At 35.5% G+C, this 23472-nt stretch overlaps 1 protein-coding gene and 3 non-coding genes across 4 annotated transcripts in view; all 4 read left to right on the top strand.

Moving 5' to 3' along the window:
* Window positions 1-5039: 5039 nt before the first annotated feature.
* Window positions 5040-5121, top strand: TRNAS-UGA (transfer RNA serine (anticodon UGA)). The gene has a single exon. It is a non-coding gene; the product is annotated as a tRNA-Ser (tRNA).
* A 149-nt stretch (window positions 5122-5270) lies between these two features.
* Window positions 5271-5352, top strand: TRNAS-UGA (transfer RNA serine (anticodon UGA)). Its single transcript has one exon. It is a non-coding gene; the product is annotated as a tRNA-Ser (tRNA).
* Window positions 5353-5479: 127 nt separating this feature from the next.
* On the top strand, window positions 5480-5561 carry TRNAS-UGA (transfer RNA serine (anticodon UGA)). The gene has a single exon. It is a non-coding gene; the product is annotated as a tRNA-Ser (tRNA).
* Window positions 5562-13058: 7497 nt separating this feature from the next.
* The window catches only part of Polr2C (RNA polymerase III subunit RpII33), a 69597-nt gene continuing 59183 nt past the window's right edge, over window positions 13059-23472 (top strand). The window contains exon 1 of the mRNA XM_090408124.1: window positions 13059-13498. Coding sequence (XP_090264250.1) covers window positions 13413-13498 — 86 coding nt within the window. The 5' untranslated portion in view covers window positions 13059-13412. The remainder of the gene's footprint in view (window positions 13499-23472) is intronic.

Below are 23472 nucleotides of genomic sequence, written 5' to 3'. Positions count from 1 at the left end.
ATCTGAGGTTTTCACCCCTGTGTGCTTTGCAATTTAAACAGTGGAAACATTGAAATGTAATTGGTACTCTCCTTAGTATAACCTTCATTAATTCAAGAGCCATTAATATACTAGCAAAGTTATTCCACAACGGATAAATCATTATTATTCCTCTCATTTCTCCGTCATCTATCATTAAAGTCCAGTCGATCAAAGCACATGTAGTCAAACAAGGAGGATGTAAATCAACCTATGAATTTAGCTTTGTTACTGAAGTATCCATTTATAAATTAGTGATTAAACAAACTGATATTCTTGGGTCCTCTAATGTGAACTAACCATTTGAAACAACTTTCAAGCCAGTATCAATCACCTTCCAAACTCAGGTTTCAAATTATTATTATTATTACGTTACACCTCCAGGGAGTTCAAGGAATCATCGAGGGTGGGCACGTACGCTACAGCTCTGTCTTCATCACTCAATCCACCAACTACAGAAAACTGCATCATCTACATTCTACACCAACGCCATCTACTGCCCACTGCCACCACTAGTATTTTTCACAGACAATCACAACCATCCATGCCCACGGCGGGATTCAAACTCGCGACCTTTTCGCTGGAGAGCGGATATGCTAACTACTTGGCCAACCAGGCCGGCTGTGAAGAAATGAGGGATTTTTAATATTTTTTCTTCCAATAAATTTGGAACTTTTTGAAATTCGTGCTACATCACTAGCACGAATTTCATTTGCTGTAATGAAATTAGACGGAACATCTTAGGGAGGGGGGGGAAAAAACTAATTTTCACAGTAGGAAAAAAAAAAGTCCCTTTCTAATAATGTGGTGATCTGAGAAAAAAATAATGCAACTTCATCAAATTAAGAAAGTCAACATACAAAGGAAGGAGAGAGAGCTCACGGAGCCGACGGGATTCGAACCTACTCGGGGAAACCCCAATGGATTTCAAATCCATCGCTTTAACCACCCGGCCAGGACTGCTTTGTGAAATAGTTTTTATCTTCTTTTATTTAATTTTATTTTTAACAGCTGTTGCTCACCATACATAATTAAATATATACTTATAAATATACAATCATTCATGACATAAAGTTCCCAACTAATCACAATAGAAACAGATATACGATACCAATTTGAATTATCGATACTACATAAAATATTTATGGAAACTTTATCCACATAGTTACATTACATATTAAACTTTACGAGAAATTATATTCTAGTTTTAATCATATACCCGAGCGTAAGCATATTCGTGAAGTAATTTCACGACTAATCTAATCTAAACGACTAATCTAGAGAGTCCGTTGACACTTCATCAATTGCCTTAGTCCTTTGTATCTTCCTGGGTCTAGCCTCCCACTGACGAGACCTCAATAAAGGTCGAATCTAGTCCGGGTAGTGATCCCTCCAATAATGTTTCTGCGTTATTTAATACTGAGGCAAATGATGTGCAGGACCGCCTCTACCAACGGTGCAAGACGTGCATTTGTATGGGGTGGCAAGGTTTTTTGGGTCGGCAAAGTTGGCATAAACTATATGAAAAATAAGGAAGAAGGGATGGCAAAATATGCTACTGCACGGGGTGGCAAAATTCCTAGGGGCGACCCTGATTATGTATATAGAGGTCCACAGCCTCTATATACAAGCTAGTCGCAAAATTACTTCATGTGTATACTTACACTCGAGTGTAAAGATGAAAATAAGAATATAATTTCTTGTCAAATATAATTCAGATATAAAATATTTAAGATTTTTTATATGCTTAGTTATTATTATTACTGTTATATAATAATAATAATAATATTAATAATAATAATAATAATAATAATAATAATAATAATAATTGTTATTATTATTATTATTGTTGGCAGCCAACTATAAACAAACAAGTTTATAGTGAATAAGAAAATCTTTTAAAACGAAACAAAAAAAAAAAAGAGAGTAAATTATCTAAAACATAAAAATAAAATAAATAATATAGTTTGAATGTATTTAGAACGAGGCTTAAAATTCATTCGCCACTTGACTCTGGATAACTCGCCTGTGGTGAGTGGATTTCTGGAGCCCAAGCTGTGATGAAATCATAACCAAACTTCTTAGAAAAAAATCTGACCTCAATTTTTAGAGCTGAAAAAAAATAATAATAAATAAAAGAGTTTTTTTTTTTTCTTAGCTGGTTGCTTATCTCAGCAGTTAGAATATTTTACTCTGCATAGCTCAGTACAAGTGGCGTTTGCACTCTATGGCGCTTGACCGCACTAAGAAAGGATTTGGTGGTTCAAATCTAGTCGCCGACTAGAGGCAATTTTTCTAAGCCTTTAATTTCTCTAAGGTTCCCGAGTTAGTCGATCTCTGGCAGGGGCTAGCGGGTTTTTTTCCTCCGGGAAACTCGGGTTTTTCGTCCCGTAAACTCAAGAAAATCGACCGTCGAACCCACACCATTTTCAAACATTAAAAATATTGTGTTAGGGTTAGGGATCACGAGATGGCGGCACTAGCTTGTCGCCTTCTTCACTGCGTACCGATGAATCAGTGATAACCTTGGGCCAGCTGTCTCTCTGATTGGCTACCAGTGGAGATTGAACTGCCCACTCAGTCTCCAAAAGCTAGATAGGGTATAAAGGCCTCGCCTACTCCCTATTACGGAATAAAAGGCGTTAGTTGATTTTTTTATTAACTATTATTATTTTTTAAACTGCAGCCTATTAAAGAAATATATTAAATGAAAGAAGGAAGGTGGAGCTAGCTGTGGGCAGTCGTGGCCGAGTGATTATATTTTGTTTTTGCTATAGCATCTATGTACATTCGGACGAATGTATATAGATGCTATAGCAAAAACATATATACAATATATGTTTTTGTAATTTATAAATATATATATTTATAAATTACAATTTATAAATAAAAACTATTTATAAATATATACAATATGTATACAGCATGCTTGTCAAAGTTAATGTTTTATATCGACATTTCATTTTCATTTACATGATTACATGCTCAAAGTCTATTTCCACCTAGTGTCCTTTACAATCGTTTGAGCAGTTATTTTTTGGTCATATAATATAAGTTACATATTGAATTAATACAATATTATTACCTTATCTTAAGAAATAAGTTGCTATTTACATATATATCCGATATTTGTTTCCATATATACAATTGGATATACAGGGTGTTCGGGATAAATTTGACATATTTATAATTAATTATATTTTTCCGTAAGTTACATGTATTAACACACACTTCTCTTCATTTAAAAGTTTGGACCCTTCTTCATTCATATACAAGATGTCAGAAAGGATGGATAGCTGGAACCCACCTGAATCATGGAAGAGAATAACTTGTATCATGATGATTCGTGCCCGCCATCAAAATAAGGATATTACGACTGCTGCCCAATGCTCCCTGAATACAGTAAAAACAATCAGGCATGAACTAGAGACTTGCAATGGTGACTACGAGGATGTAGCAAGAAGAAAGATCCCTAGCAGACGATCTGATTGCGTTCGTACAGCAGAATTCCTCGCAAATCTGCAGGAACAGGTGTTGAAGAACCCTGGCATTGGAATTCGGGCTTTGTTCGTGGAGTTGCTAACTGTAGTCAAGCCCTGGATAACAAGGGTAGCCAATGGTAGGCCGTATGTATGGCAGCAGGATTCGGCCCCTTGCCACACCTCTGGGAAAAGTCAAAAATGGTTGTCTGAAAATTTCTACGACTTCACCAGTCCAAATGTTTGGCCTCCAAACTCCCCAGACCTTAACCCCATGGATTATTTTGTATGGGGCGCAGTTGAAAAAGACACCAATCGCACTTCCAGTAATACAAAAGCCCAGTTAATGGATAAAATTAAAACAGTTTTTGCGGCCCTTCCCAGGGAGACTGTAGCATCAGCTTGTTCGAGGTTCCGAAGCAGAATTGAAGCTGTGATCGATGCTAATGGTGGTTATTTTGAGTAAATCTTGTTGATAGTATTGTAATTAACTCTGCCTGTGATGTTTTTTTGTCAATTCATTAAATTTAATAGATACAAAGAAGATTTTCTTTTTCCTTACGAAACTGTCAAATTTATCCCGAACACCCTGTACATATATATTTTGTCAGTATCCCATAATTTACATATTGGTTTATTCTTATACTGTATTACTAATTTATCTTAAATATAAATTACTATTGGCATATTTACAATGGCTGTTTTCATATATACAAATAGATATACATGTATCTTCAAGGTGAAGTTACTATTATTATATATACAGTGAATCGTTTGCTTCGTATATACAAGTAGATATAATTTTTGGCAGAATATCATTCGATACATGTTGGTTTAGTACAATATTATTAAATATTATCAATAGCAAACTTAAAACGATAAGTTTGCTATTGTTTTAAGTTTTCATGCGATGGACTTGAAATCCATTGGGATTTTCCCGCACAGGTTCGAATCTTGTCGGCTGCGTATTGTGCGTTTTTATTTTGTACTTTTCACGTTATTTCAAATAAAAAAAAATACACTTATTAATTTTAATCATTTCGCATTTTTCCTGTTGTTGAGTAAAATATTCTCAATTCAGAGATAAGCAACCAGCTAAGAAAAAATAACCCTTTTTTTTCGGCTCTAAAAATTGAGGTCAGATTTTTTTTCTAAGAACTTTGTACCCTATCGACTGGTTATGATTTCAACACAGAACTCCAGAAATCCACTCTCCACAGGCGAGTTAGCAGAGTAATTGGCGAATGCATTTCAGCCTTGTTCTAAAAATATTTAAATTATATTTTTACGTGAAGAGCCTCTATATATAAATAGATTAGTCGTGAAATTACTTCGCAAATATGCTTACGCTTTGGTATATGATTAAAAATAGAATATAATTTCTTGTAAAGTTTAATATACAGTGTAACTAAGTGGATAAAGTTTCCATAAATATTTTATCTGGTATCGATATATTTATAACTATAATATTTAGTTATGTATGCTGAGCAACGGCTGTTAAAAATAAAACTAAATAAAAGAAGGTAGAAGTTACTTCCGCAAGCAGTCGTGGCCGTGTGGTTAAGGCGATGGACTTGAAATTCATTGGGGTTTCCCCGCACAGGTTCGAATCCTGTTGGCTGCGTGTCTTTTTTTTTCTCCCTTTCTTGTATGTTGACGTTCCTATTTTGATGAACTTGCATCATTTCTGATGCAATCTGAGAAAAAAGTTCAGCTATCTCTTTCACAGATCACTACATAGTTACTTCCGCAAGGTAGAAGTTACTTCCGCAAGCAGTCGTGGCCGAGTGGTTAAGGCGATGGACTTGAAATCCATTGGGGTTTCCCCGCACAGGTTCGAATCCTGTCGGCTGCGTGTTTTTTTTTCTCCCTTTCTTGTATGTTGACGTTCCTATTTTGATGAACTTGCATCATTTCTGATGCAATCTGAGAAAAAAGTTCAGCTATCTCTTTCACAGATCACTACATAGTTACTTCCGCAAGCAGTCGTGGCCGAGTGGTTAAGGCGATGGACTTGAAATCCATTGGGGTTTCCCCGCACAGGTTCGAATCCTGTCGGCTGCGTGTTTTTTTTTCTCCCTTTCTTGTATGTTGACGTTCCTATTTTGATGAACTTGCATCATTTCTGATGCAAGAAAGAACTACATAGCCTGGGGGAGGGTAGGTGATAGAATTTTTTTTCCTATTGTGAAAATTGGGCTCAAATTTTGTTTTCTTTCTAAGAGGATCGTTTATTTTCATTACAGCAAATGAAATTCGAGTTAGTGACGGATATTTACATTTTCGCCGGCGCTTACGCTTATCAACATAGTTGATCAACTGATCGACTTCAGGTCTACCATGTAACAATTCCTGAAGTTCAATTAATAAAGAAACAATTCCACTGTTAAACACCCCAGATATCTCGCCTTTTGAGAATTCATATTCTGCCATTATTGCAACCTATTCTCTCTCTTCTCATTTTTCGCAGAATTCTCATATCTGTGGTCTCTAATTTTTGAAGGGCTGCTTTGCTTCTAACTTAGCTCTTGGATCCATATGTTAAAATTGGCATGAAGACTGGCTTTAATAAGATAGTTTAATGTCTTGATTAATTTCTTATTCAATACAAATTTTCAGTTGACTTCTCATGAGACTAGCTTTACTTATACGATTACCTATTACCGTTAATTTGTCATTTTCAGTAAATATCATGCCTAAATAATTGAAATGTTTTACTTGTTATATAAGTTTTCCATTCAAGATGCAGATAATGTTTTCAATGCCCTCATCTATTTTTTATTGCTTTGTTCCAATCTTTTTATTGCTGATGTACATATAAAAGTTGTTACGACATTTTCCAGGTCCGCGATTTTAACGGCTCAAGAGTAAGTTTTTTCTGCCTTTTTGGACTTCAGAGAGTTCAATAAGTTCTTTTTCCTGGGTCTAGCTTTAGCTGTCGAAGCCTCTGACGAGGTTACGATTATGAGAATGAGTTTTTTTCTTTGATATTTCTTTAATTGTTTTTGTAATTAGTCCTTTACTCGAAACACTGCACTGATAGAGCATGATATATGATACTAAGTGTGAAAGTTGTGATACATTTTCTTAGTGATTCCTCTCCAAGTTAATGAATACGGTCTAAAATTCTGATATCAAGCCGACATCATCACTGAAAATTAAATTCAGTTATAACCTGTAAAGGCGAAGTCTTTGCATTGTCACAAATTTTATATAGACTCTACATAAAATTTCGTTAAATGTCATAAGTGGACATGAGCATTTTGCCAAGGTGGTGACACAAAATTGTAGTAATATTGAAACATTGTTCTCGTTCCAATACTCTCACTCTTCTCAATGATCACTACATGATTTCTGTCACAATGTATTATTATTATTACGTGACACCTTCAGGGAGTCCAAAGACTCATTGAGGGAGGACACCTACTCTACAACTCTCTGTTTCCACCACTCAGTCCACCAACCACAACAGCAACTAATCACTGCCATCTACCGCCCATCGCCACGACTTGTATTTCCACACACAATCACAAACATTCATGTCCACGGCGAGATTCGACCCCACAGCCTTTTGGCTGGAGAGTGGATACGCTAACCACTCGGCCAACCAGGCTGGCCATTTTATGGTAAACATTTTACCATATTTTATGGTAAATTTTGGTAAGCCGAATAAATTCTTTGGTAAACACTAAAGAAGTTATTCAGTCATTGAATTTGAAAATCTGTGGATTGCATTCTTTACGAAATGCATAAGAAGGAAGACTGTTTCAAAACATTGGAGTAAAAAGAATGAATGAAAAGGAAGAAAATATATCCTATAAGGATAGAGTTTAAGTGGGAAGGAGTTGAATAGCTGCCACGTGTGTTTTAACAGACAGAGAAAAGTGAAGGAATTAGTGATTCTGACAAATACTAATCATGAAAATATTTGTACAAAATGCAAGCAACAGAAACAAACGTCTGGGTCAAAAAGAATGGACTGAATTTTTATCACTCAGAGAAAGAAAAAATTAACATTGAATTTGAAGATCTGTGGATTGCATTCTTTGCGTTGAAATTTAATTGTTATATTCTGTACTAAGTCAAGTATAGTCTGCCCACAGTCGCAAGAACCCTAGCTGGCACAGTGCCAAAGAGAGTCAGTTTATGTTGAAGGAAGGAAAGAAATAAGGCAATGTACGAATTCGTCACCAACACGCAAAATCACGTGCTATATATGTAAAATTTTCCAATTGTTATACCAGCAAAATAGTAACCACTTTAAACATGAGAATTTTCATAAAAGAAAAGCTAATTTTCCGACGTGTAATAATAAACACCCATCCCACGAAAGGCATTAATTACCCTATTATTGGAATGGATTCCCCTTCTTCTGCCATGCGCAGAAGTATCGCATCTGTGGTCGGACAGTATTTTTAGGAAACTATCCTAAATGTGAGAATGTCATTCAATAAGTGGATGGATTTGGAATTCTTTTATAGAATTAAGAGCTATTTATAGGTAACATAATGCCTTCAAAAATATATTTGTACTATTTACTCAGAGAGAGAGAGAGATTAAAAGATAAAGTAATCTAAAAAAAATCTAATCTTTTTTACGGATTTGGTTGTTGTCTAAAGTAAGAAAAAGAAATTGGCCTTCTTGTGAGAAATAAGACTGGATTGAGATTTCCTAAGAACTGCAGTTTTTTAATATCAATGTTTGCAGTGTGGAGATGGGAATTGCATCCACAGCTATACAAAAGATAATTCTAAGCTTTCTCTGGCATGGACAAGTAAGACTCTTCGCCTTCACTGAAGATAATCAACACCCTTGAACTCACGTGTTGCAGACAGTAATGTATACTTTTATGGTTAGTGACCACGAGATGGCCTGCAGTTGTCCATATTCTCTTTCCAGGATGTCAATAAAAATCAACGATAGTCTTGGACCTGCTGTCGGTGATTGGCTAAGGGTGAAGATTGGTTGTTTCCATTTTCCAAAAATTAGGTAGAACTACCTCGCCTACTCCCTTTGGGGAACAAAAGGTGTTAAGGGATTTTAATGAAAGTCAGTAAATTAGGAATTTAGTTTCAGTTCATTTTTACAATGGTCACTGAAACTAAGACACCACTGAAACAATAAGACAAATGTGTTATGTGTTATAATTTCAGTGACACGGTTAGATACCCATGCTATCAATGATTTTCAGAGAGAGAGAGAGAGAGAGAGAGAGAGAAAATGTGTGTCAGACAACTGAAGTTTTATTGTTTCAGTGATATTATTATTATTATTATTATTATTATTATTATTATTATTATTATTATTATTATTATTATTATTATTATTATTATTATTATTATTATTATTATTATTTTAACGGTGTCTCCATGGAGTCAAAAGACTCATCCCGGGAGACCCGGCATTGACACACTAACCATTATTTACACAATACCTGTCATACCTCTCATAAAAATTCATTCACAGTTGAAACATTCACAACCACCTCTGGCAAAGCATTTCACCCATTCACAACCCTCCAAGTAAAAAATCTAGTCCTAACACCCTTGTTAACCACACTCTTACACAATCTTCAGGGATGGCCCCTCGTTCTCTCACATCCTGCACTGGTCTTAAGAATATCATTAGTATCAATCCTGTAAAATCCCTTTAACAATTTAAATACCTCTATCATATCTCCTCTCCTACGTCTATCAGCTAGTTTTTGGAGCCCACAGATCAGTCAATCTATCCTCATAGGGAAACATCCCACAGACCTGCAACAATCTTTGTAACCCACCTCTGAATCCTCTCCACCACTTCCGCATCACCAAGAAATCCTGGCGACCAGATCTGTGCACAATAGTCCAAATGCGGCTTATTAATGCCTTATAGAGTGGAACAATAACTTCCCTATCCCTGCTTGTTAGTGTGTTCCTCAACAACCATGTAATTTGATGTGATGTTTTAGCAATCTTTGCAATATGCCCTGTAAACTTAAGTTCTCTGTCCACAATAACTCCCAAGTCTCTTGTCTCATCAACTTCCTGCAGTTCAGTTCCGTTAATGTAGTAAACAGCATGCGATGTCATCCTCCCGAAGTGCATCACCTTACACTTAGCCACGTTGAACTGACAGCCATTTACCTCAGTCCATACCATCAGCCTATTTAAGTCATCCTGTAAAATATCCACATCATTTGAATTGATTATCGCTCTTCCCAATTTTGCATCATCAGCAAACAAGTGGATATTTCCATTCAAGGTATTTCCAATATCATTGATGTACAAATTAAACAATAGAGGACCAAGAACTGAGCCCTGGGGTACACCACTAGTCACTTGCCTTTTCCTGGACTCAGCTCCTCCATAAACCACTCTTTGATATCTGTCTGCCAACCATCCTTTAATCCAGATCACCATCTTCGGATACAAACCCATTTGCTCTATTTTATATAACAGATTTCTATGTGGAATCCTGTCAAAAGCCTTTGCAAAGTCTAGCAGTATCACTGAGTAAGGATTTCCTTTATCCAACTCCACTGTTACTTTATTATAGAAAGTAAGCAAATTACTTAGACAAGACCTACCCTTCACAAAACCATGTTGCCCCTTATAAAGTATCATATTGCTGTCCACCCAGTCCTGAATTCTAATTTTAACCAATTTCTCCAAAATCTTAACCACCACTCCAGATATACTGATTTGTCTATAATTTGCAACCTCGGTCTTAGAGCCTCCCTTGTGCAATGGAACTATTTTCCCCTCTTTCCACTCTATTGACACTTTACCAGAACCGAGGCTTAAATTAAACATTCTGGTTAGAGGAGTTGTTAATTCTCTTGCACATTCTCGTAACACATAGACCGATATGCCATCTAACCCAATGGCAGTGTTAGCATTAAGGTTCTTTAATATATTAAGCACCTCAATTTCATCTATCTCTATACTCTCATCAGTCAATGGCACATCTGACACTGCACTATCACTACGAAGATGGTACACTTTTGCGAAATGATCACTAAGCAACTCAACTATTTGATTAGCTTCAGTAATTTCCCTACCATCAACACTTTTTAAAGTGATCTTTCCATGGGTATTCTTCCTTTTACTAGCCACATAGCGAAAGAACTCTTTAGGGTTTCTTTTGGATTCATCAGCTGGCTTCCTCTCATAATGAGCTTTGGCTCTCGTTACCATACAAATTATGCTCTTTGTCTGTACCTTATATTGCTCATTGGAACGCTCATCACATATTTCTTTATAAAAACGTGATGAGCGTTACGTCCTCCACAACCTTTTCTTTATCTGCAACTCCTGTTTAATAGTATTATTCATCCATTTTACTCCTACTTGATTTCTCCTTCTGACTCTGGGAATACAGTCTGATACAGCTTTCTTCAAATACTCCTTGAGAATCTCCCACGCACCATCAACATCTCTCCCCTTGAATTTCTCATGCCATAGTACAGCTGAAAGCTGACTTCTCAGCTTGCCATAATCACCAGCCTTGTAATTCCACATATAATCCATTCTTAATAGAATATTCAGCACGTCTTTCAATCTCTCAGGTCAAGACCACATGATCGCTTTCCCCAAGTGGAGACATTGTAACTAAATTACTTACTGATATGTTCTCCGATGTTATGACCAGATCTAACACTCTAGAATCTCTTGTCCCTTCCATCACATGCTGTCTCAGGTAATTATATCTTAACAACTGTATAAACCCCATTTCCTTTGTTCTTTGTGACCATTCCTTCCCCCCAATCTATGTCCGCAAAGTTAAAATCCCTCATAATAATTACTTGACCTTCACTCATCGTGCTAATTTGCCAATACATGCTATCTACATTCTCCCTTATTCCCCTTGGATTATAGTAACAACCAATTACAGATTTCACCTTGTTAATCTCTATATCACACCAAACAGCCTCTAATGAACTGCCCTCTACATACCTGTCACAGTGAGGTACTTCTATATTTTTTGGCTTTAATGTTTCGTCTATCATTAATAAAACCCCTCCCCCATTCTGTCATCTCTGTCCTGCCTGAAAATACTGTACCCCTTACATTCAATCCCAATAACTATATCATTCTTGGTTAACCAAGTTTCGCTAATTCCTATAATTTTTGGCCATGTTGTACTGAGTAATGACAAAAATTCTTCACACTTATTCCTAATACTTCGAGCATTAGTATACATAAACTGCAATACTCCCTTCCTCCCATAATCTCCCTGTGTGCGAATTACCCCACTCTGTATACTGTTAACATTGTGCGAAGAATTAATCCCAATTTCACAGCAATTAATGACCTTAATACTATTTACAGCTGACTCTATCACCTGCCTCCCTAGCAAATCCCATTTCCCTGTTTATGACCCTCCACTCTGTCCTTTATCCTGTAAATGTCAATATGTTACTGTAAATGTCTGGATTAGAAACTGCAGCAATAATCCAAGGAAATGATGCATAGAAATCATGAAGATTGTCCCACTTGACAATTTTATAACCTAAGGGAAACAAAGAGAATATCTGTGTAACTGGTATTCTATGAGAGAAGTCGACACATGAATACTAGATTGTGATTAAATTGCTTAGAAGACAAGCGCCATCTACAATAGGTGTGATTGGTGAGGGAGTGCTTAAAGAAGAGGTAAAGTTATCCACTATTGTGCTATGCATATTAACAATTTCAATGAGATCATTGGTGATAACAAATTCCTTAGCATTTCTTACTTCCTTGATCGATGCAGACCGAAAACGAAAGGAACCTAAAGAAAGGGATCAGGTATTATACCAAAACAAACAAACAAACAAATAGTACTCAGCTTCTTGAATTTGGATTGAATTTAATCTGTTCATTGAATCTAATTTTTTGGACATTGATAGGCAACATGTTCCTACCTCTCAGTATCACGGATATCGAGGGCATTTTAACAACGTGCTAGATAGAGATGATGCTTCCTAACGCTAAGTGGTATTTATATTCGCTGGTCTATGCTCAACTCCTTCTCTGGTTCACCTGAGATGCTTTATTACTTGTTATCTTTACTGAGGGTGTGACTTAAAAAGTTTTACGAAATTCTAAGGCCACATTCAGCTGTTGTTCCACGATTCACTTTTGACTCAACACTTATCGGACTTGAAATTGAAACACAAAAAAGCTTGTTTTGTGAAGAATATAAAATAACAGGTTTGTTACTTGAGTGCAATTTTTATCCCACTTTAAAACTGAACTTATTATTATTATTATTATTATTATTATTATTATTATTATTATTACGTGACATTTCCAAGGAGTCCAAGGACTCATCGCGGAGGGAAGCATTCTACTCTATTTTGCTAAATACATCTCACCCTGTTCACTACTACTTAATTCTCCTCTTTGACTTTGACTAAGCGGTGTTATTTTGACTATGTCAATTACCCTGAATCGTCCACCCGCTGTAATTTCAAAATTTTCAGATTTTTTTTTTTTGAAAAAGTATTTAATAAGGTCAAACACTTTTCCTAATAAGACGTCATTTGGATATGTCATTACTAACTCTACAGAAGAGCGTAGATAAATTTTTGGCGCCCTTGGTAAATTGGTAGCTGCTCGTCGTTTTAGTGCGACTATCTCGATACTTGGTAAAATATCCTAACTGTGCGCTTTGCAACTGTCCCAATACCATAGCATTCATACAACACTGATCCGATGATGGCTCTTCGCAGATTATTACTCTGGCATCAGCAGGAATTATTACGATTGTCATTGCTAAAATTTGATAAGTGGCATGTTACAGATGGCAGCACAGTCAACACGCTGTATCGTTGTTAATGGATACGTTTAGTCGTCAATTGTTCCACTGAGAAACGTATGAGGAATTTTTGGTGATTTACGATGTACTTTCGTGGTTGATTGCAGCTCAGTTTTGTGTAATTATATAGTCATGCCTTACGCAAACCAGCCTTCCGTTCATATTAGCGATCTTACTGAAGAGAATGTTAAATTTTTTGTCGAAGACACTGATCTCAGGTAACCAACAAAAATTGCATGTACGCAAATCGAAGTTATGATGGTAGAGCTCTAGAATTGTTATGCCAAATAGCGTAATGATTTTTGTTTGCAGTCTGAAAAAAATAACGTGAAGCGAAGCTGTCTCTTTGACTTCGCGCAGCACAGTCGAAGACTTTGGCTTTGATATTATGTGTATTTAAAGATAATTATAAGACTGCTCTGTACCGACTAATTACGAGTGTATGACGGGCTGTAGTATTGTGTAGTTAACGAAAAATTTAAAGTAATATAATTTACTGTAATACAGTAAATTTAGTCGCTTGTTGTTCCTTGACAAAATTTCATGCTTCACGTTAGATATATTCCCTCCGCCGTTTAAATCTTTGAGCATTAGTGAGAGTTTTGTCTTGTTCTTCATTGACGTCCCAGATTCAGTGGCCAGCAGCCTATTACAATGCGCACTTGATCTACAAACCTTAGCTCATCCCCTTTTTTAAATAAATCACAAAACATTAGCCAGCTTTTAATTCTCGCTCGCATAATTATATAGGTAATGTAATGACTTCTAGTACTTTTATTATTTTTATTATTGGGCAATGAGCCATAAAAATAATAGCTAAGATGCATAGCTCCAGCAACTATATGCTTGGCAAAACTAATTCTAGACTTTTAACCATTATTCTTTGCAATAACAAGTATTATTTCTTACCACAGAGTTCCACAACTCCTTATAGGAGTTGTGGAACTTTCACAATATGTATTATATATTTATTTTGTTTTGTTTAAATGTGATTTAGTCAGTTGTATTCTTAGATCAGTATGCTTGCTTTTTGCAAAAGATAAGGAAAATGAATTTCTAGAAAGAGATCATGAATGAGCAGAGGCTTTACTGTTTCTTGATCCCTTCTCTGGAGATGTTTCAGAAAAGAGTTTACAAAAACTTTAAATAGGTTCATGTTTCCATGGGGCCTGCTGAAAGCATGTTGCACAAGAAAAAAAAAAAAATCATGGTTAGATTGTTATACAAATGCAGCGAGTCAGGATCAGGGGGCTGAATTGAGTAGATGATTTGAGAATACACACTATGCATTGCATACGACTTATGACTGAGCATCTGCAGTGATCGCCAATACATGATGCCTGTGATCTCCTCTGGCCAAGCTCAGACAAACGAAGTAGTGCCCGAGCACTGCTTCGTTCGCCTTGCATTCACAGCGGCAGTGATTCCCGAGAGCTATAGGGTAATCCCACCTTATGTGACTGCTAATTCATAAGCAGTATAGAAATAGAAGACACGATGTAACACAACATAAATAAAAGAATGAATTTTAGTTAGGAAAAGCTTTTAAAAAAATTTTCTAGTGTTTTCTTTCCTTTTTCTTTTTTTTGGGGGGATGGCCCTTAGCCCCCTCCCTGGGTGTGCCACTGCAGTGAGTAACAAGTTTGTTGATTTGTACAGCATCTTGGGGCATCGAACATTTATTTTAATGGGGGGGTAATAGGGGGATGCCAAAGTTGGAATAGATAATGATGGTTGGGAACGAGTCATGGGAAAATACGGTTTCAGAGAAAGAAATGAACGAGGTGAAAAATTGTTAGAATTTGCTGTCGACCACCAGATGATGATCTGTAACACAAGATTCCAACAAAAGGAGTGTATAAAATGGACGTGGCGATCAAATGATGGGAAAACCAAGGACATGACTGATATGATTAAAAGAAGATGGATAACATCAGTTCAGCAATGTCGAACTTTTCAAGGAGTGGATATAGACTCAGACCATAGTTTAGTGATTGCAAACATCAAGTTGAAATTAAAAAAGAAATATAAAACTCAACATCAGAATAGAAGAGATACAGCATGAATAAGTGAAGCAGAAATAGAAAGAAGGTACAGAACAGTGTTAGAAGAGAAACTTAAAAGTGTGGAGAAAGAAAAAAAACTCGAATTTAAGAGTGAAAAGAATAATAAAGGCGATAGAAGATGCAGTTGAAGAACCAGTACCAGAAGAAAAGATCAAGAAGAAATGGATTACACAAGAAACACTGAAGTTAGTACAGAGAAAAGAATGTTGAAGATAAGAAGGGATACATCAGAACAAATAGAAAAGCAATATAGAAGAAAGTGTAATGAGGTGAAAAAAGCAGTTAGAATGGATAAGATGAAATGGTTAGAAACCCAATGCAACAATATAGAACAATACTATGGTATACAAAATGATCAGAACCATTAATAGAAAGTGGCAACTAAAACAGACCACAATTAAAGATGGAAAAGATGAAAAAATTGATGAATAAAGAAAAAATTGTACAGCGGTGGACAAGATACTGTAGTGAGTTGATATGAAGAAAAACTAGATTCAGATAGCGTTGGGAAACTGACTGAAGAATTGAAGCAGATATCATCAGGTAATGAGCATGATGTGGACATTTTAAGAGGAGAGGTAGAAAAAGCAATAGGACGGCTAAAACACAACAAGAGTCCTGGTAACGATAACATTACTGGAGAAATCATTAAATATGGTGGTGAAAGTATGGTTACAGAAATGCACTAAATATGTAATATGATATGGAAAGAAGGCAAAATGCCAGAGGAGTGGATGAAATCAAGATTAGTGACATTATACAAGAAAGTAAATAAACTAGAATGTAAAAATTATAGAACAATTGCCTTGACAAGTCACCTTGGTAAAGTGATGATGATGATGATAATGACAGAAAGATTGAGAACACAATTGGAAGCATACCTTGCAGACGAGCAAGCAGAATTTAGGAAGGATAGAACTACAATTCAACAGATTTTGACAATGAGGTTAATAGCAGAGAAAGCTAGGAGAAACAACAAAAACATATATACTTGCTTTGTTGATTTTCAGAAAGCATTTGACAGTATTGACCAGAAAGTGACATTAGCAGTTCTGGAATCCTATGGAATTGATAAAAAAAAACTAATAGCTATATTAAAAGATGTTTATCAGAATGCAGTTTCAGCAGTTAGAATAGGTGATGATTTGGGGAAATGGTTTAGAACAAGCAGAGGTACTAGACAGGGGACCCAGTATCACCAAGCATTTTCATCGCACATTTAGAAAGAGCAATGGACATAATGAAGGAAGATGCCAAAGGAATATCTGTACACGGAATGAGAATTAACAATCTGAGATTTGCAGATGACATTGTTATTATTGAAGAAGACGAAAGAGAACTACAAAAAACACTGAAACTGCTAAATGAGGAAGGGAAGAGATTTGGACTTGTTTTGAACTTGGAAAAAACAAAGACAATGGTATTTGATCAGTTGAAACAAAAGATACAAGTGGATGGAACTGATATAGAAAATGTTGAACAATTCACATATTTGGGAAGTAAACTGACATATGACTTGGACTGTAAAAAAGAAATAAAGATCAGGATTGCAAAGGGAAGAACAAATCTGAAGGCCATGGATAACATCTCGAAAAGTAAAGTGATGAGCCTGCAAACAAAACTAAGAGTACTTGAAACAGGCATCTTCAGCGGTGTACTGTATAGATCTGAAACATGGGTAATAAATAAGGAATCACGAAAAAGAATTTTGGCATTTGAAAGAATTTGTTACAGGAGGATTCTAAGAATAGGATGGTACAGAAAATCACATGAAGAGCTCTATCAGAAGATACAGCCAAAAGAGAATCTAATGCAGAAGATTATAAAACGGAAGCTGCAATTATTTGGACACATCTGTAGAATGAGCGAGGACTGAAAGATAAAGCAGATGACATGGTTTAAACAGAAGAGGTAGACCATACAGAGAATGGATAGACAGTATAAAAGACTGGTGTGGAATGGGTGTACAAAAACTGCAACACTATGCACTGTACAAAGAAAGATGCAAGAAGATAGTGAAGGAGGCATCGGACACCAACGGGCAATGAGCCCATGGTTCGTGATGATGAATAGAGTGAACATGTCACTAAAATTTAACTTTCATCATAAAATATTACCAGAATCACTTATGTTTAATTTAAATGTCCTTATTTGTCTTTTTTTATTTTTATTCTGGTAATAATATTTTAAGATGAATTCTTCCTCTTAAGAAAAATGGTTGTTTAATCTGATCAAATTCCTAGAACTTTTCTACTGACTCAGTATATTCTTTACTTTTCTCTAGATTAATGAGGTGTGGGCATAATAGTAATAACAGAAGCATGATTTATAGGTATTTCATATGGGCTTCTAAGTTTGTACTAATGCAGGTAGAATAAAAAATGAGTGAAGTTTATAGCATTGAGTGACTATATCCAAAGAATCTCCACTGTTACTAATCATACTCTTAGACAATTTCCAAGTATGATCCCAAGTTTACCCCCTACTCTCCATGTACTGAAAAATTTCTTTTGTGTCAATCTTAAAGAATCCCTTTAGTAACTTATAAGTTTCTTTCGCATTCCCTCTCCTCTGCGTATCATCTGAACTCTGCAACCCATACACCCTCAATCTATCTTCATGGAGAACATTCCACAGACCTGTCATCAGCTTGGGCACTTGTCTGAATCCTCTCCACCACCTTTTGGTCCCTTAGAAACACAATGACCAAATCTGTGCACAGCAGTCAACATCTGGCCAAATCATAGCCTTATAAAGAGGAATAATAACCCCCCCATCTTTACTGGTCAATGTGTTCTTCAACATCCAAGTAATCCTCTCAGCTATTTTGTCAGCTCTTGCAATATGCATTTCTGAATTTCCAATCTCTCTCCACCAATCCATCATCTCCAGATCCCTAGCATCACCAGTTTCCTCTAATCCAATACGATCAGTTTTTTTTATGTTGCCTCTCACCCACAAAAGGTTATTTTCAAACTTATAGTACATTTTGTACTGTAGATGAGCTAAGGATTTTTTTCCATTTTTTTTTATTTTTATCAGCTTTATATATTTTTTGTACTTTTAATTTATTTTTTACATAACCCAGAAACCCTTTCTTTTAGTCTTACATGGTGAGCAGTATTCATTTCAGACAAAATATGGAGACTTCAACCATGTTAGGAATAATTATTTTAATTTCCTGATGTTTCGACCTTTATATAAGGTCATCATCTGGAGTATATATATATATACATATATATATACACACACACACAAAGACAAGCTATATTACATTTCACACAGTATGCCAAAAAGAGAATGATTTGATCAACAGTTATTCTACTGGACTGAACCTCTAGTGGAAAAAAAATAAATAAATAAAATAAAATAACTATATCAAAGCTATATTCTGTTTATGACAACATCAGAGAATAATTTCATATAGATAGTTTTATTACAAAAAGTAATGTCCTAATTTAACATGAGAGTTGTTATATTAGAGTTAAGATCCTGGATTACCTATAATCGTATTTATAATTGACTCTTAGGCAGAAAGGTTATCCAGGTAGAATATTGTAAACAAATTGTAAACCTATTTTATGCATACAAACTAAAGCTGCGCCATTGTAAACTAATGATGTCTGCTTTTATTGTAAACAAAGCTGTCTGCTGTTAATTTCTCTTTATTTCAAGTCTTTATTTTTTTTCTATATTGTAAATGAAAGCTGTGGCATTGTAATAATATGCTGTTACTTGCTATTTATATTGTAATGTCTTTATCTTATATACTGTTATTCTTTCTACCTATATGTAATATATCTTTAGTCTTCTTTTTTTTTTTTTTATACTAATCTGCTGTGTGTGCTTTCTCTCTCTCAGAATCTTTCTTGCATATGTTATTACATATTATGTTTATCTACCCTTTGCACTACAAGTCTTATGCCTAAGTTACTAGAAAATTTATTTAATTTTCTAGTATCTTTAATTTTCCTTAAAGAGATTAGTGGCGAGACTGTGCCACTAATATCATTTAATTAGCATAAAACTCAATAATACAGTCGGTAGATTTCTCTCTCTCATTCTCTAACACAATTTCCTTCAGTAAAACTTTACACAAACAATCGTGGTCTATTCTTTTACTTAACTTTATGCTTCAGCTATCTCGCTTAGTTTCCCACTCACAAGTCCAATTTATTTAGAAACAGTGCAGTTGTAAATAAACAATCAGGCAGCACTCTTTTAACAAAAAAATCAAAACGCATTTTATTTACATTACTATTAAATATATGCACGAATATAAACATTAGGGAGATTGCTTTCTCTATCCATCTATAAAAATTCTTTAGCATAAATTAGAACCTTTTTACTTCAACATTAATTAATCTCTTTAGCTCAAAAACTTAGTTACTCTCTGCTTACAATTTCAAATTATTAAACTCCTAGTTTACTTGCAAAGAGGTTAGAGTTACCTTTGCAAAATTTATATCAACTTCCCTTCTAATACACACTGTAAAAGGAATTGTATAAAAGTATGTAACTTACAAAGGCTTACAAATTTAACTGTATTGCACATTCAGTCAAAAGTCTTTCACTAAAAGTTCTATGGCAATTCTTTCACCTCAGATCTCGAGCTTCTTTAGGAAATCTGGCATCAGCAGTGTCTCATTGGGAACCTAGTGGGCTGTGGACTCATACAGCTCCAGCAAAAGGTTATTCTCCCACGGCGAAAAGAAAAAACTTCCGAGGGAAGGCGCTTCGGGTAATTTGTCTTGCCTTTTCTCCCCTGCTTCTGCTCACCGGAAATGCCCGGACGACTGCCTCCTTTTTCTGCCGCCTCCACTAACTCGAACTGCCGCCAACTGTCAATCAGGATCCTTCTCTTTAGTGTCTGGAAACCTTCTCTTCTACAGCGTTTGTTACTTCTCCTTTTGGCAATTCTGAGCCCTCTCTCTGGCCTGGAAGCTCTGACCCTGCAACTGCTGGAGGCCATTTCTCTGAAGGTGGTTGGAACCGGGAAGCTCTCTCTCTGGCGACGTCTGGAACCGGGCAGCTTACTCTTTCTAGCGACTTTATCTGGGAAGCCCCGTATGCTTGGCTCTGTTCCTTTTTATTATGCCTTCTCTGAGATCTCGCACAAAGTTTGTAACCCCCGAAGAATTCGGCATGATTCTTTCATCTTAAGTTTCAAGTTCGGCCTGCTCTTTGTTCTCTTCTGTGCTTCTTTTGATTGTAAGTTGCTGGCCATTGGAAAGTTGTTTGAACCTTTCTGACTGACCTTAGAGGTGTTTATGTGCAGAGCTTGTAAGCCGTTCTCATACACACAAAGTTTATAAACAACTTTTCTTATGCCGCTATGTAGATCTAATACATACAGCTCCCGCGGCAAAAACATTGCCTTTGTTTTTTACACTCTAACATATTCTTATTAAAGGAGTATATACAGTTAACGTCCAAAGAGTTATTTACAAAAAATATCTAATACAAAATATACAGAGACAAATAAGGTTTAATTTTACATCATTCTTATGGGACTTGACCTAAGTAAAAAATTTGATGTAATGTGCTTTGGAATATTTAAGCTACAATCAAGTTTTTACAATATGTACTTTTCATATTCTTGGGATTTTTAGACCATCATTATTGTTAAGATTAGGGTAGTTGATAAGAATTTCACAGGCCTCCTTAAATTTACATTCATACCATGTTTTGGTGTGATGTAAACAACAGGTGCCTTTCCAGTCAATTCTATGTAGAGTATTCCCTGAGAACTCTACATAGAATAGATCATGCACTGAATAAAGAAGAAGCTGTGGAAAGGATGAAAAAAAGAGTTACAAAGATTATACCTGGATTATGGGATTTAGATTATGAGGACAGATTGTGAGTATGTGGATTTCGGACTGGTTAACAGAAGAAAGTGAGGTGATATGAAGGTCTATAAACTTTTGAATGGGTGTTATAGGCTATTGTCTGGTGAAATTTTTCATTATATGGAAGGTGGGGAAAGAATACAGGGACATCCATGGAAGTTAAGTTTGTTCACAGTCAAGAAAGGGGTAAGGGCTAGGTTTTTTTCTCTAGCTAAAAGGCAAGCTATTCCACTCACTTGCTGCTCTCCCAGAGAGCAGTGAGTGAGTGAGTGGAGTAGTTTGCCTTTAGGGATAGTGAGTGCATCTAGTGTGGATGAAGTTAAGGAAGGTATGATAGCTCGTTTGGGTGAATTATAGCCTCTCTCGATGAGTCGACTCCTTGGATGTCTCAGATGATAATAATAATAACTATCCCTTTCTTGTAATCTGTAGCACATTTGCAATAACAAGCCTCCCTATTATCAACTCTCAGTTTACTGAACTAGCTCTCCCTTCTTTTTATTCATTATCAGTGAATAATATAAGTACGTAAACACAAGAAAGATATTTAATTAATCAAATATTTCAGTCTGGAAATAGCAGACCATCTTCAGTGGCACTACAAGAACAGTTTAAAAAAAAAAAAAAATGCAAGGTGGAATACTTACAATAGATCATTTAAAAATAGAACAAGCTGCATGATGTTAGATCACTAAGTATTAAAGGGAATATTTTTACGCAGAGACATGATTGAAATAAAGATATTAATTAATAATATTAAATAACATAAAATTAATATGAATTAATGAGTTATCCTGATTAGACTTTCCCAGATTTTTGATATAGATATACAGTTATTCCGATTCAGGTTAGGATGATGGAATAAGGCCTCTACGCTTTCTTTGAATAAACGTTCAAATTTATAACGGGATCTATGTAAGAGAGTTTTTGACCAAAGGATGCTGGTTAGTTTCAATCCCGTGCTGAGCCAATCCAGATTTTTCAGGTTTGTTGTTGTGATGAATGCAGGATTGATGTTCTTGGATTCTTTTTTCAAGAGAACGTCCAGTTTGTCCAAAATAGGAGAGATCACAGTTGCAGGGAATTTGATAAACTCCAGGAAGAGACATAATTGAGCGTTTGTCTTTAGGAGAAAGAAAATGGGAAGATAATTTGTTAATAGGTGAATATGTAGCTGTTAACTCGTATTTCTTCAGAATTCTTGTGATAGGTTCTGAAATCCCAGAGTTGTATGGAATTGGAACTCGACGTATTGAATCTTTGTTGTTTAGTGGTGGATTATAAGAATCGAGAAGATGTTGAGTACTCTTTTCGGAAAAGCCATTGAGTTTCATGTGTTGTTGGATAGTAGAAAGTTCTTTCCGTAGAAAATTAGAAATAGAACAATTAGTTTTGGCTCTTCTGATTAGACATTTTATGATTCCTGTTTTTTGACAATGATGATGGGCTGATTCTTTAAGAATATAACGACCTGTGAATGTTGGATTCCTGTAAACTGTAGTTGTAAGCGTATTTGGACGTTCTCTTGAAAAAAGAATCCAAGAACATCAATCCTGCATTCATCACAACAAACCTGAAAAATCTGGATTGGCTCAGCATGGGATTGAAACTAACCACAACATCCTTTGGTCAAAAACTCGCCTCTTACATAGATCCCGTTATAAATTTGAATGTTTATTCAAAGAAAGCGTAGAGGCCTTACTCCATCATCCTAACCTGAATCAGAATGACTGTATATCAAAAATCTGGGAAAGTCTAATCAGGATAACTCATTAATTCATATTAATTTTATGTTATTTAATATTATTACTTAATATCTTTATTTCAATCATGTCTCTGTTTAAAAATATTCCCTTTAATACTTAGTGATATAACATCATGCGGCTTGCTCTATTTTTAAATGATCTATTGTTAGTATTCCACCTTGTATTTTTTTTTTTTTTTTAAATTGTTCTTGTAGTGCCACTGAAGATGGTCTGCTATTTCCAGACCGAAATATTTGGTTAATTAAATATCTTTCTTGTGTTTACGTGCTTATATTATTCAGTCTTTATGTCACAAGTATCCTTAAAACATCAAATTTTAATCGTTATCAATACCCACATACTTTGGAATAACTTCATTCATACTTATTTTGAAAAAAAAAATTGTAACTTGTAGATTTTTCTTGCTCTTAATATGTTCATAAAGTCTGTAGAAGATTCAGAGAGGAGGTGATAGGCACTGTCCCTCTTCACGAAAATGAGGAGGAAAAAATCATAAATTCTTAGTTAA

Source organism: Typopeltis vanoorti, chromosome 18 (assembly GCF_054136105.1).
Source record: "Typopeltis vanoorti isolate ZY-2024b chromosome 18, IOZ_Tvanoo_1.0, whole genome shotgun sequence".
NCBI classification, from domain to species: Eukaryota; Metazoa; Arthropoda; class Arachnida; order Uropygi; family Thelyphonidae; genus Typopeltis; species Typopeltis vanoorti.
Note: the sequence above shows the minus strand (reverse complement) of the source record. Positions and strands in the feature narration are given on the sequence as shown.